At 47.7% G+C, this 14080-nt stretch overlaps 1 protein-coding gene across 3 annotated transcripts in view; it reads left to right on the top strand.

Moving 5' to 3' along the window:
* The window catches only part of LOC143929162 (mixed lineage kinase domain-like protein), a 38943-nt gene that overhangs the window by 13357 nt on the left and 11506 nt on the right, over positions 1-14080 (top strand). For all 3 annotated transcript variants that reach the window (XM_077453397.1, XM_077453398.1, XM_077453399.1), the window contains exons 3-4: positions 12436-12492; positions 13677-13836. In XM_077453397.1, coding sequence (XP_077309523.1) covers positions 12436-12492; positions 13677-13836 — 217 coding nt within the window. The remainder of the gene's footprint in view (positions 1-12435; positions 12493-13676; positions 13837-14080) is intronic.

The following is a 14080-nucleotide window of genomic DNA, read 5'->3' on the forward strand; positions in this document are numbered from 1 at the left end:
ACTGAAACTGACATAGGGATAGGTGTGGTGAGGACCTTTGTTATGCAATCTGTAACTGCCAACGAAAACTTTTGGATCAACTGCCAGTTCCAGAAAATGATCTGGGGAATACACACATTGCCAGCACCCAGCAGAGCAGGTGGGTAAATGCCTGCCAATGGAGCTGGGGTAAAATAAATTGAAGAAATGTCAAGTGAATTAATCTGTCCTTGGCCGAAGCTAGCTGTTTAAATGAGTAATTCCACATGTCATCCCAGTCCCTCCCCCTCCCCCCTAAATATCTGGAACCTCTGATTTACACCTTTCCCTACACTGGATCATCTTGGGAGGTGAAGTCCTAAACCTTTCCTTGTAAACTGAAGACAACGATTTAGGAGGTCGTGCTTAGCTATCAATTGGTCAGGTAAATAGATTGCCCCCCTTACAATGTCTCCCACTTTTTTTACTCCCCACACCACTGGTTCTGGCAATGCATAGAAATGTGGAAGACAAGGGTTCATCCATAGTGGGGAGGAGGGCGCAACCTCAGACAGCTCAGGCTGCACTCATTTTTGGGAAGTGTCCCAGGCTTTAATGGTAGCTTTCTTAGACATTGTGAGTGGAAGGGTAGATCTAGTCCATCTAAACGGAGCCAAACACAGGACTTTCGAATGAGCCCAGGACCGCTGTCTCCAAGACCATGGCAGAATTCCCACCATCCTCTAGGACAAAATACCACTTGACCTGCGAAATAGTATTTTTGCCAGTCGGATAGTGCCAGCCCTCCCTGACCCCAAGGTTCCTGTAACACCCTTAGACCTATATGTGTTGGTAAGGGGGACCAAGAAAGGAGCTAATGAGACCATCAATATTCTTAAAATAGGACTTAGGGACCCATATTGGAGCATTACATAAAAAATAGAGGATAACAGAGAGAATTTTCATCTTAATAAAGTTGATCCTGCTTATTAAAGATAAGGGAAGGTTTTTCCAGGCTTGGATTCTCTCTTTCAAAAATTGAAGACGTGGAGTCAGATTCAAGGTCATGTAATCCGCTATGTAATCTGTACCCCAAGATAAGTCAACTTGCATACCCAACACAGATGGAGCACTGGGTCTGCCTCTACCCTAGCTCTCAAATCCGAAGTTAAAATAGAGGATTTGGACCAGTTTACCTTTAATTCAGAGTAGGTGGCAAAAGTGTTCAGAATGTGCAGCACCACCTGCATAGAGGGCCCCGGATCACTAAGGAAAATAATTAAGTTATCAGCATACAATGCAAGGCATTCCTTAATTATTCCCAGCCAAATTGCCTTTATCACAGGGAAAGATTGTAGCTTTTTGCCAGGGTCTCATCATTAACACAATAAGGAAAGGCGATAGTGGCCACCCTTTTCTATAGAGATTGACTGGAAACCCATCAGGGCCTGATGCCTTGTGTGGAGGAAAGGCACATATGGCAGCTTCAATCTCCAAGGGAGTAGATTAGGTCACCTCCAGCAGCCTTAAAGTGGAAGTCCATGGAAAAACTAAAATCGCTGCATCTATAGACACCACCAATCTAAGGCCGCGTACACACGGGAGGATTGTCTGCCCAACTAAGTTCGTCAGACAATCCGACAGACAGTCCGTTCAAAATTTGCATGAACGGACTTGACCACACACGATGAGCAGACAGTCCGCTGAAAGCGTGCGCGATGACGTGTACAGCACGTACGACGGGACTAGAAAAACGACGTCCAATACACTGCAATGCAACCTTCAGCCGTGTAAATCCTTTCTGAGCATGCGCCATACTTAGTTCGTCCAACTTGCCTACACACGAGCGGACTGTCCGCTGAAACCAAGTTTGGACGGACAAAACCAAGTTTGAACGGACAAAATTTCGGAAATTCCGTAAGACTTTGTTCGTCAGACAGTCCGCTGAAGCCCACACACGAGCGGATTGTCCGCTGAAACACGGTTCAGCGGACTAAGTTGGACAGACAATCAGCCCGTGTGTACGCAGCCTAATACTAACCTTAATGGAGTGAAACATGTAGGGTTTATTTTTTTGTTCTTGGGGGCACCTTTGTTTATTTTTGGGGTTTCTCACACATGGTTTAATCACTTCAGTACGGGGCATTTTCACTCCCTTCCTGCCCAGACCAATTTTCAGCGCTGTTACATTTTTAATGACAATTGCGCACTCATACAACACTGTACCAATATGAAATTTTGATAATTTTTTCCTCACAAATAGAGCTTTCTTTTGGTGGTATTTGATCACCTCCGCAGTTTTTATTTTTTGCGCTATAAACAAAAAAAGAGCAGCTATTTTGAAAAAAAAAACACAATATTTTTTACTTTTTGCTATAATAAATATCCCATTAAAATAAAACAAAAAGGCTGATATGTATTCATCTACATATTTTTGATAAACAAAATCGCAATAAGCGGATATTGATTGGTTTGCGCAAAAGTTATAGCGCCTACAAAATAGGGCATAAATTTATGGCATTTTTATTCTTCTTTTTTTTTTTTTTTTTTTTTTTACTAGTAATGGCGGCAATCTACGATTTTTATCATGACTGTGGCGGACACTTCAGACACTTTTGACACTATTTTGGGACCATTCACATTTATACAACGATCAGTGCTATAAAAAATGCACTGATTACTGTGTAAATATGATCGAGGGGTTAATTATGTTTCCTAGGGAGTGATTCTAACTGTAGGGGGAGGGGACTCGCAAGGGGAGGAGACTGACCGGTGTTCCTCTGTACTGGGAACACACCATCGGTCTCCTCTCCTCTGACAGGACGTGGATCTGTGTGTTTGCACACACAGATCCACAATCCTGTTGTGTTCACGGGGCAACCGCAGGGGCCCGGCGGACATCGTGGCCACCAGACACACGCATCCGGTGCCTAGTGACACGACGGGTGCGCGCCCCCTACAGGTTTAGTAAGAAAAGACGTCATATGACGGCCACCCGGAGGGACAAAGGGTTCCTGCGGCTGTCATATGACTATGTGCGATAGGCAAGTTGTTATTGGGGAGGGAAATTTGGTTTATGTTTTGGTAGCTGATGGTCAGCAGTTCTAGTAGCTTGCAATTAGCAAACTTTTGAGGTAGCAAGATTTACCAATTTAGTTAATCCAGCTCAAAATAGGTTCTTCAAACTAACCTATTGGATAGAGAAAGGTTATTGGATGGTAATACGGTTTTGGAGACTATTACATAAGAATTGATGTACTGCAGAGTACTATAGGTACCTATAGCCAGCCTATTGGAAGAAGAGCTTAGAAGAACTTAGCTAATAGGCAGGCAGATTTGGAGATCATTATATTGAAATATTATTGTTCTAGAGATTCCAATTATTTATTCATAGCCTTTCAACAGTCAGTGTGATGAAATGGTACAGAGATGATTGTATTTATCCAGCAAATTCTGAAGTTTTATTAGCCAGTTCCACTATCTATTGATTATATAGGGTGAAGCCAGTGAAACGCGTAACATTTAACAACTTATTTAGGAATCCTGCAAACCTTTTGGTACCTTTACTGATCAATTATTATAGAGGTCACTGTGTGAGAAATATTTTTCAAAAGGCAGTTGTCTTTTTGCTATGGTTTATACCAGTGGCCTCCAAACTGTGCGGATGCAGCCCTTTGCTTGTATTTATCCGGCCGCTGAGGTACTATTCCTCTTACTGACACAAACAATGGGGGCATAATTCTTGCCACTGACGGGGCACTATTCCTCCCACTGATACCAATGATGGGGCACTATTCCTCCCACTGACACCAGTGATGTTGTAAGTAATTCATTTTTGTGTCCAGACTTTTGGCCACATATATTTCATGATTCATCCCCTGCCAGTTATTAGGCAAGTTTGATGGCTTAACTGATAATTCCAGTGACAAGAATAGGAGCGACTGTAATATTCTCCATATACGTTTTCAGCTGTGATTTCACAGAGAATGTAAGAACACTTTGGAGTTGATTTACTTAAGACAAATAAACTGTACACGTCACAAAGTGAAGTTTAGTGATGGACGAACTTCCGACGGGACGTTTCGCGAACGCGAAATGCGAACGGACCCAAACGTTCGCGAAACAGAACGTTCGCCGCGGGCCCCATTGACTTCAATGGGAGGCGAACTTTGCAAACCTTCATGTCGAATTTGCGGCCACGTGGTAATTATTAGGGGGTAAAACGTAGTCCCACCATCTGGACAATGACATAATACATGTATGAGGTGAATTTGGGATCGATAACTACAAGCATTTTTATTTTATTTGGGAAATTGTTCTAACAATTCAGGACTATGGAGCTAATGAAGGCAATGGAGGAGAGGGAAGGTCAGGGACCAGGGTAGGCAAAGAAGAGGGTGCAGGAGATGATCACCAGCAGCGTGACATACCGGAATGACACATGCACCGTGATAGAGGCATCTGACAGCAGCACCGTAATACAGAGCACTGACAGCAGCACCGTGACATACAGCGCTGACAGCAGCACCGTGACATACAGCGCTGACAGCAGCACCGTGACATACAGCGCTGACAGCAGCACCGTGACATACAGCGCTGACAGCAGCACCGTGACATACAGCGCTGACAGCAGCACCGTGACATACAGCGCTGACAGCAGCACCGTGACATACAGCGCTGACAGCAGCACCGTGACATACAGCGCTGACAGCAGCACCGTGACATACAGCGCTGACAGCAGCACCGTGACATACAGCGCTGACAGCAGCACCGTGACATACAGCGCTGACAGCAGCACCGTGACATACAGCGCTGACAGCAGCACCGTGACATACAGCGCTGACAGCAGCACCGTGACATACAGCACTGACAGCAGCACCGTGACATACAGCACTGACAGCAGCACCGTAAGCAGCCCCAGGAGGAAGTCAGCACAGCACAGGGATGGTGTGATCCCCTCATAATAAGAACCCCCAGGAGGAAGTCAGCACAGCACAGGGATAGTGTGATCCCTTCATAATAAGAACCCCCAGGAGGAAGTCAGCACAGCACAGGGATATCATAAGCAGCCCCAGTAGAAATATGACACCGCTCAACCTCTTCAAAGAGGAGGGTAGGGGCATATAGTACGGTGTGCTTTTTTGGGTCAAGGAAGTGAGCCAAATGAATTAAGAAGGTCTGTGTGCTTGATTAAAAAAATAGTTTATAGACATATACATGGTCTACTGGTCACATGTGTTGAATTCCTCCGAGATCCATGCCTCATTCATTTTTAGAAATGTGAGGTAGTTAACACTGTGGTGAGCTAGGCGAGTACGCTTATCGGTCACAATCCCCCCTGCTGCGCTGAACGTCCTTTCGGACAGGACACTGGATGAGGGGCAAGCCAACAGTTCGATTGCAAATTGGGCAAGCTCTGGCCAGAGGTCAAGCCTGCCCACCCAGTAGTCTAGGGGTTCATCACTCCTCAGAGCGTCCACATCGGCCGTTAACCCAATGTAGTCGGACACCTGACGGTCTAGGCGTTCCCTGATGCTGGATCCGGATGACACCTGTCGATGGGTCGGCTGAAAGAATGACCTCATATCCGAAGTCACCAACACATCTTCAAACCGGCCTCTTCTTGCAGGCGCTGTTGGATTGGTACCCGCAAATCCTTCTCTGGGAGTGGGAATTGCTCCTCTGCCAGCGCACGCAAAAGCAGAATGCAGCATTTCTCGAAGCAAGGCCTGGAAGTGCTGCATTCTGACAGCCCTCTGCGACGGCGGTAACATTTCCGCCATTTTGTGTTTGTACCGGGGGTCTAAGTACGTTGCCACCCAGTACTGGTCCTTGACCCTCATGCTTTTTATACGGGGGTCCCTATTAAAACACTGGAGCATGAAGGCCCCCATTTGCACTAAAGTGGAAGCGGTGTGGTGGCCTGGCTCCTGCTCATCATCCAGGATAATGTCGTCCTCTTCATTCTCCTCTCCCCATCCACGCACAACAGGGATCCCAGAAAGGTTTAAAGCATGCTCTTCTTGCTCCTGCTCATCCGCCCCGGCACCATCCTCCTCTGACTCCTCATCAGACTCCTGTTGTTGACTTGTCTCAGATAGAGTAGCCCCCCCTGGGAATTCATCCAGCATTGCGACTTCCTCATCTTCCCGCTCCTGCTCCTCCACAGCCTGATCAATGACACGACGCAATGCACGCTCCAGAAAGAAGGCATAAGGTACCATGTCACTGATGGCGCCATGGCTGCGACTGACCAGTTTGGTGATCTCCTCAAATGGCCGCAGAAGTCTGCATGTGTCGCGCATGAGCAGCCACTGGCGCGGTGAAAAAAAACCCAGCTCCCCAGAACCGTTTCTTTCGCAGAGTTCATACAGGTAGACGTTAACTGCACGTTTCTGCTGGAGCAGCCTATCAAGCATATAGAAGGTTGAGTTCCATCGCGTCGGGCAATCGCAAATAAGACGTCTGACCGGCAGATGGTGTCGCCGCTGAATGTCAGCAAGGCGAGCCATGGCCGTGTAAGATCTTCTGAAATGGGCCGAGATTTTCCTTGCCTGCCGCAAGATGTCCTGGACCCCAGGGTATTTGACAAGGAATCGCTGCACGACCAAGTTTAAGACGTGTGCCATGCACGGCACGTGCGTGATTTTGCCCTGTTTCAATGCGCTAAGCAGATTGGCACCGTTGTCACACACCACTTTACCAACTGTCAAATTGAGCGGTGTTAGCCACTCATCTGCCTGTGAACGCAAAGCTGAAAGGAGTGCCGGGCCAGTGTGGCTCTTTGCTTCCAGGCACAACAGACGCAGCACGGCATGGCAACGTCTCACCTGGCATGTGGAATAGGTTCTGGGGAGCTTGGGCGGTGCAGTGGAAGAGACGCTAGCAGCGGAAAAGGAGGAGGCAGCTGAGGAGGAGAGGGAGGAGGATGGAGTAGGAGGAGGAGAAGAAGAGTCAGGCCTGCATGCAATCCGTGGCGGTAAAACCAAATCTACACGGGTGCCACGGGTTACATGCTTGACGGCCGTCAGAAGGTTCACCCAGTGGGCAGTAAAACTGATATACCTTCCCTGCCCGTGTTTGCTAGACCACGTGTCTGTGGTCAGATGTATCTTGGCACCGACACTGTGTGCCAGAGATACATTCACTTGCCGCTGAACATGGCCATATAGCTCTGGGATGCCCTTCTCTGAGAAATACTTCCTTCCTGGGACCTTCCATTGTGGTGTTCCAATGGCCACAAATTTGCGAAAGGCCTCCGAGTCCACCAGTTTATATGGCAGTAGTTGGCGGGCTATGAGTTCTGACAAGCCAGCCGCCAACCGTTGGGCAAGAGGGTTATCCGGCATCATCATTTTTTTACGCTCAAACATTAGGCCCACGGAAGCCTGCCTTTTTGCAGAAAAATGTGAGCTTGGCGTGATGGAAGGTGGAGTGGAGGACAATTGTGAGGAGAGAGGAGAAGGAGAAGTAGAAGACGAGGCTGGACGGTGAGAGCCTGCAGTGTGGCTTTGTGTGTTCCGTTGCTCCCACTGGGCTCGGTGATGGCTGCTCATGTGCCTTCTTAAGGCGGTCGTCCCTAGGTGAGTATTGGGCTTACCGCGACTAACGCGTTGACTGCAAAGATTGCAGATGGCAACGCTATTGTCAGCAGCGGACACGTTAAAAAAAGCCCACACTGCGGAGCCATGTGCCGGTGTCCTGGGAGCGCCAGATGTGACCGTACATGGTCGATGACTCGCTCCTGATACATTTGCAGTCTGCTTTGTCCCTGCTGTGCAATGTAAGTCATTGCTGCTTCTCCTCCCTATCTGCTGGTCCATATCTCCCTCTGAACTCCCCTCCTCTTCCTCTCTTGTGGGCACCCACGTGACATCACTAGACACGTCATCATCAACGTCACCTTCCCCACCGCTATAAGTAGAGATCTCGGAGTAGGCAGCAACACCGGGGACCAACCTCCTCCTTGGGCTGATCTGGGTACTGGCGTCAGACTGCTGAGTAGCGCTTGTTGCTACCTCCTCTTCCTGATCCAATACCAAGAGTGGCTGCGCATCAGAAATGTCCTCTTGATATGGATCGGAAAATAATTCCAGTGACTCAAGCGGAAGGTATGTGGTGGTGGTGGTGGTGGTCGTGTTGTTGGTGGTAGTGTCTTTGGGGGTGCACATAGCAGAGAGTGAAGAAGAGGGTGCAGATCGAGAGGATGAGGAGGGTGCAGAAGAGTAAGGCTGAGCGAGCCACTCAACCAAGTCTGGTGCATCCTTTAAAGTAATTGAACGCACCTTCTGCAACTTCCCACTTTGGCTCAAGCCTGTTGCTCCTGCCCTACCCCTACCACCCCTGCGGAAGGGCCTGCCTCTTCCTCTGCATGTCATTTTTTAAATGACCCTGTGACAAAACTCTTAGTCCCTATACCGCTGAAGGACTGCTGCAGTATAGGTGAGCGGTCAGCAGTGGTGCACGTCAACCCTATCTATTGTGGACCGATAGCGGTCCTTACAGAACAGCAGACTGTACCGCACTCAAGCCTATGTACCGTAGCACCCTATACCAAGTTACCAGTCCTTATAAGAACTTTTGTGGAACAAGCAGGTTGTGTGTTAGTGATTAGCAGACTGTACGTCAGTCCCTATACCGCTGAAGGACTGCTGCAGTATAGGGCAGCGGTCAGCAGTGGTGCACGTCAACCCTATCTATTGTGGACCGATAGCGGTCCTTACAGAACAGCAGACTGTACCGCACTCAAGCCTATGTACCGTAGCACCCTATACCAAGTTACCAGTCCTTATAAGAACTTTTGTGGAACAAGCAGGTTGTGTGTTAGTGATTAGCAGACTGTACGTCAGTCCCTATACCGCTGAAGGACTGCTGCAGTATAGGTGAGCGGTCAGCAGTGGTGCACGTCAACCCTATCTATTGTGGACCTATAGCGGTCCTTACAGAACAGCAGACTGTACCGCACTCAAGCCTATGTACCGTAGCACCCTATACCAAGTTACCAGTCCTTATAAGAACTTTTGTGGACCAAGCAGGTTGTGTATTAGTGTTTAGCAGACTGTACGTCAGTCCCTATACCGCTGAAGGACTGCTGCAGTATAGGGCAGCGGTCAGCAGTGGTGCACGTCAACCCTATCTATTGTGGACCGATAGCGGTCCTTACAGAACAGCAGACTGTACCGCACTCAAGCCTATGTACCGTAGCACCCTATACCAAGTTACCAGTCCTTATAAGAACTTTTGTGGAACAAGCAGGTTGTGTGTTAGTGATTAGCAGACTGTACGTCAGTCCCTATACCGCTGAAGGACTGCTGCAGTATAGGTGAGCGGTCAGCAGTGGTGCACGTCAACCCTATCTATTGTGGACCGATAGCGGTCCTTACAGAACAGCAGACTGTACCGCACTCAAGCCTATGTACCGTAGCACCCTATACCAAGTTACCAGTCCTTATAAGAACTTTTGTGGACCAAGCAGGTTGTGTATTAGTGTTTAGCAGACTGTACGTCAGTCCCTATACCGCTGAAGGACTGCTGCAGTATAGGGCAGCGGTCAGCAGTGGTGCACGTCAACCCTATCTATTGTGGACCGATAGCGGTCCTTACAGAACAGCAGACTGTACCGCACTCAAGCCTATGTACCGTAGCACCCTATACCAAGTTACCAGTCCTTATAAGAACTTTTGTGGACCAAGCAGGTTGTGTATTAGTGTTTAGCAGACTGTACGTCAGTCCCTATACCGCTGAAGGACTGCTGCAGTATAGGGCAGCGGTCAGCAGTGGTGCACGTCAACCCTATCTATTGTGGACCGATAGCGGTCCTTACAGAACAGCAGACTGTACCGCACTCAAGCCTATGTACCGTAGCACCCTATACCAAGTTACCAGTCCTTATAAGAACTTTTGTGGAACAAGCAGGTTGTGTGTTAGTGATTAGCAGACTGTACGTCAGTCCCTATACCGCTGAAGGACTGCTGCAGTATAGGGCAGCGGTCAGCAGTGGTGCACGTCAACCCTATCTATTGTGGACCGATAGCGGTCCTTACAGAACAGCAGACTGTACCGCACTCAAGCCTATGTACCGTAGCACCCTATACCAAGTTACCAGTCCTTATAAGAACTTTTGTGGACCAAGCAGGTTGTGTATTAGTGTTTAGCAGACTGTACGTCAGTCCCTATACCGCTGAAGGACTGCTGCAGTATAGGGCAGCGGTCAGCAGTGGTGCACGTCAACCCTATCTATTGTGGACCGATAGCGGTCCTTACAGAACAGCAGACTGTACCGCACTCAAGCCTATGTACCGTAGCACCCTATACCAAGTTACCAGTCCTTATAAGAACTTTTGTGGAACAAGCAGGTTGTGTGTTAGTGATTAGCAGACTGTACGTCAGTCCCTATACCGCTGAAGGACTGCTGCAGTATAGGTGAGCGGTCAGCAGTGGTGCACGTCAACCCTATCTATTGTGGACCTATAGCGGTCCTTACAGAACAGCAGACTGTACCGCACTCAAGCCTATGTACCGTAGCACCCTATACCAAGTTACCAGTCCTTATAAGAACTTTTGTGGACCAAGCAGGTTGTGTATTAGTGTTTAGCAGACTGTACGTCAGTCCCTATACCGCTGAAGGACTGCTGCAGTATAGGGCAGCGGTCAGCAGTGGTGCACGTCAACCCTATCTATTGTGGACCGATAGCGGTCCTTACAGAACAGCAGACTGTACCGCACTCAAGCCTATGTACCGTAGCACCCTATACCAAGTTACCAGTCCTTATAAGAACTTTTGTGGAACAAGCAGGTTGTGTGTTAGTGATTAGCAGACTGTACGTCAGTCCCTATACCGCTGAAGGACTGCTGCAGTATAGGGCAGCGGTCAGCAGTGGTGCACGTCAACCCTATCTATTGTGGACCGATAGCGGTCCTTACAGAACAGCAGACTGTACCGCACTCAAGCCTATGTACCGTAGCACCCTATACCAAGTTACCAGTCCTTATAAGAACTTTTGTGGAACAAGTGAGTTGTGAATGTTTAGCAGACTGCAGCAGAAGGGCAGCAGTCAAGTATAATATCCTTTCTATATTTGGAAGAAAGAATATTATACATGTACAAGCCTATTACTGTACCACTGATACCAGTCCTGAAAAGAACCTTTGTGGAACTAATAATAACAGCAAGTCTTTAAAATTACCCTCACTGCCTGACAACACTGCTTCCTTCCTGTCCCTATACAAATTGGCAAAAAAAGAGAACGATTAGTGGTTACTGGAACAGCTCTTTTGTGGACCTTGATAGTAACAGCTAATGATGATGATGATGATGATGATGATGAAAGACTAATCTGGCTGTCCCTGTAGCATACACCGTCCTTTCCCTTTCTCTAAACTAACAAAAGACACTCAGGCTGCTGCAAGAATCAGCAGCACAGCAAACCTATCAACACCTAACACCTATACCAGTCCTGAAAAGAACTTTTGTGTACCAAATAGCTAGTGGTTTATCTCTCCCTACTCCACACAGGAACCTGTCCCTATCGTAACAGAAGAAAGAATGTAAAATGGCCACCGGATCGGGTGTATTTATAGGTTAGGGGGAATGTACAAGTGTCCATGTGCTGTCATGTCTCAATTGGCTGTCCTGTATCACATGATAAACGTGTCACCAAAGGTTAAAGTTCTTGTATACATTAAACACGTAAGTCCGCCGCGGCGAACGACGGAAAAAGGCGTTCGAACGTGCGGACCGCGAATGTCGGAAATTCGCCGCGAAACGACCGCCGGGCGAACCGTTCGGCCATCACTAGTGAAGTTGCTGTAGAGCTTATTAAGGCTCCTTTCACACTGGGCCAGTGCAGGTGTTGGTGGTAAAGTGCCGCAATTTTTAGCCGCACTTTACCATCGTTTTAGCGGCGGTCTGCGACCCGCTAGCGGGGTGGCTAGCGGAGTGGTTTTAACCCCCGCTAGCGGCCGAAAAAGGGTTAAAGCGCCCGCAAAGCACCGCCACAGTGGCACTTTGCTGGCGGTATAGCCATGCTATCCCATTGATTTCAATGGGTAGGAGCGGTTTAGGAGCGGTGAATACACCGTTCCTTTCACAGCTCCAAAGATGCGGCTAGCAGGACTTTTTTCACCGCCCTGCTAGCGCACCGCTCCAGTGTGAAAGACCTCTGGCTTTCACACTGGAGTGAAAGGGGCCGGTTTTTTCAGGCGCTACACAGGCGCTATTTTTAGCGCTGTAGCGCTTGAAAACCACCCCAGTGTGAAAGGGGCCTAAATTAGGTAAAGCTTCACTTCACAAAAAAACAATCCAATCACGTGCAAGTAAAATGAAAAAAAAAAAACAGCAATTTTGCGTGTACATGATTGGATGATGGAAGTCAGCAAAGCTCATTAACTGAAATGTGGAGCAACTGTACTTGCAAAATGTAGTTTATTTACCTTTAGTAAATCAACTCCTTTGTCTCTATTTCTGTTTTGATGCAGGTCATGCTACCGAAATGAAGGACAAGATGGACAAAATGACAGCAATTCATTTAGCATGTAAGTACCCAGAACAGCACCACATTGGTACACTGAGGCCGCGTACACACGCGGGGACTGTTCGCTCAACTTTGTTCGTCAAACAGTTTCAGCGGACAGTCCGCTCAAAATTAGCATGGACGGACTTGCCCACACACGATGAACGAACAGTCCGCTGAAACCGTGTGCGATGACGTGAACGGCACGTACGACGGGACTAGAAAACGACGTCCTATACACTGCAATGCAACCTTCGGCGTGTAAATTCTTTCTGAGCATGCGCGAGACTTAGTTTGACGAACAAGCCTACACACGGGCGGACTGTCCGCTCAAACCAAGTTTCAGCGGACAGTTTTTCGGAATTTCCGAAAAACTTTGTTCGTCAGACTGTCCGCTGAAACTGTCCGCTGAAGCCCACACACGAGCGGACTGTCCGCCGAAACACTGTTCAGCGGACAAAGTTGAGCGAACAGTCCCCGCGTGTGTACGCGGCCTAACAGGGGCATGGTCAGTGGTCAAGAAATTCCTGATGTAGTAGAGCCAAGGACACTCATGTCTACTAAGAAATCGATCATTATTACTGCAATCTTCAATTTTAACATGGGAAAGTGGGGGGGGGGGGGCATAGGCCACATTCCCAACTTTATATAAGCAGCCATACTATATACCCAAAATTCAAGAAATGTGTGAAAATTGAAAAATGGACATTCACTTTAAAGACAAAATACAGATGGAGAGTACCAAATATACACAATGCACTGCTGTGGCATGATTGGTAAATAATGGCGATTGCAGATCAAGTCAGATCTTCTTGGTCACAAATGGTAACAGCTATATTTTAGATATTCTTATTAAAAATAAAAACAAGCTATATTTCAGGTAAAAAAAGGTTTATTACACAATCAGCATTCATGAATAGTGTCATAAGGTGTAACTATAATCTCCTTTTCACATATGTTGTGAACTGAATGTCTCATCTCAGTAACTCCACCCCTGTTGGGTGGGAGAATCTGCGGTTTCAGTTAGACAAGTTAGATTGCTTGCACTGTGTTGCCTCTTTGATCTTGTTCACTCTGTACACATGTGATTGTGTGACGTTAAATGCATGCAGCTCAACAGACAGTATGTGAACAAGGCTTTCAGGTAGCTGATAGTACTCTGGGAAAATGTAAAGCAAAGTGTAACTCTGTGCTTTTTATCACTAGGTTCCCCTCCGAAATGGAACATCATAGAGATCCGAGTGACAGATCTGAAGCGAGGAGTTCTATTTCTGGAGCAACCTACCCATTACTTGTACCGGGGAGAGCTCCACCAAAGCCCTGTGGCCATCAAAGTGTTCAAGGATCAGAATGTGCAGAATGAGGAGTGAGTTTCTGGGCATACATAGACCAGTCCTCTTCTATCCCATGGAAAGCAGACTGGTCCTCTTCTGTCTCATGGGAGGCAGACTTGTACTCTTCTATCCCATGGGAAGCAGAACGGTCCTCTTCTATCTCATGGGAGGCAGACCAGTCCTCTTTTATGGTATCTTATCGAAGGCAGACCGGTCCTCTTCTATCCCATGGGAGGCAGACCGGTCCTCTTCTATCTCCTGGGAGGCAGACCGGTC

This window comes from Lithobates pipiens, unplaced genomic scaffold (assembly GCF_037356315.1).
Source record: "Lithobates pipiens isolate NorthernLeopardFrog02 unplaced genomic scaffold, aLitPip1_a1.2 Scaffold_10, whole genome shotgun sequence".
Taxonomy (NCBI): domain Eukaryota; kingdom Metazoa; phylum Chordata; class Amphibia; order Anura; family Ranidae; genus Lithobates; species Lithobates pipiens.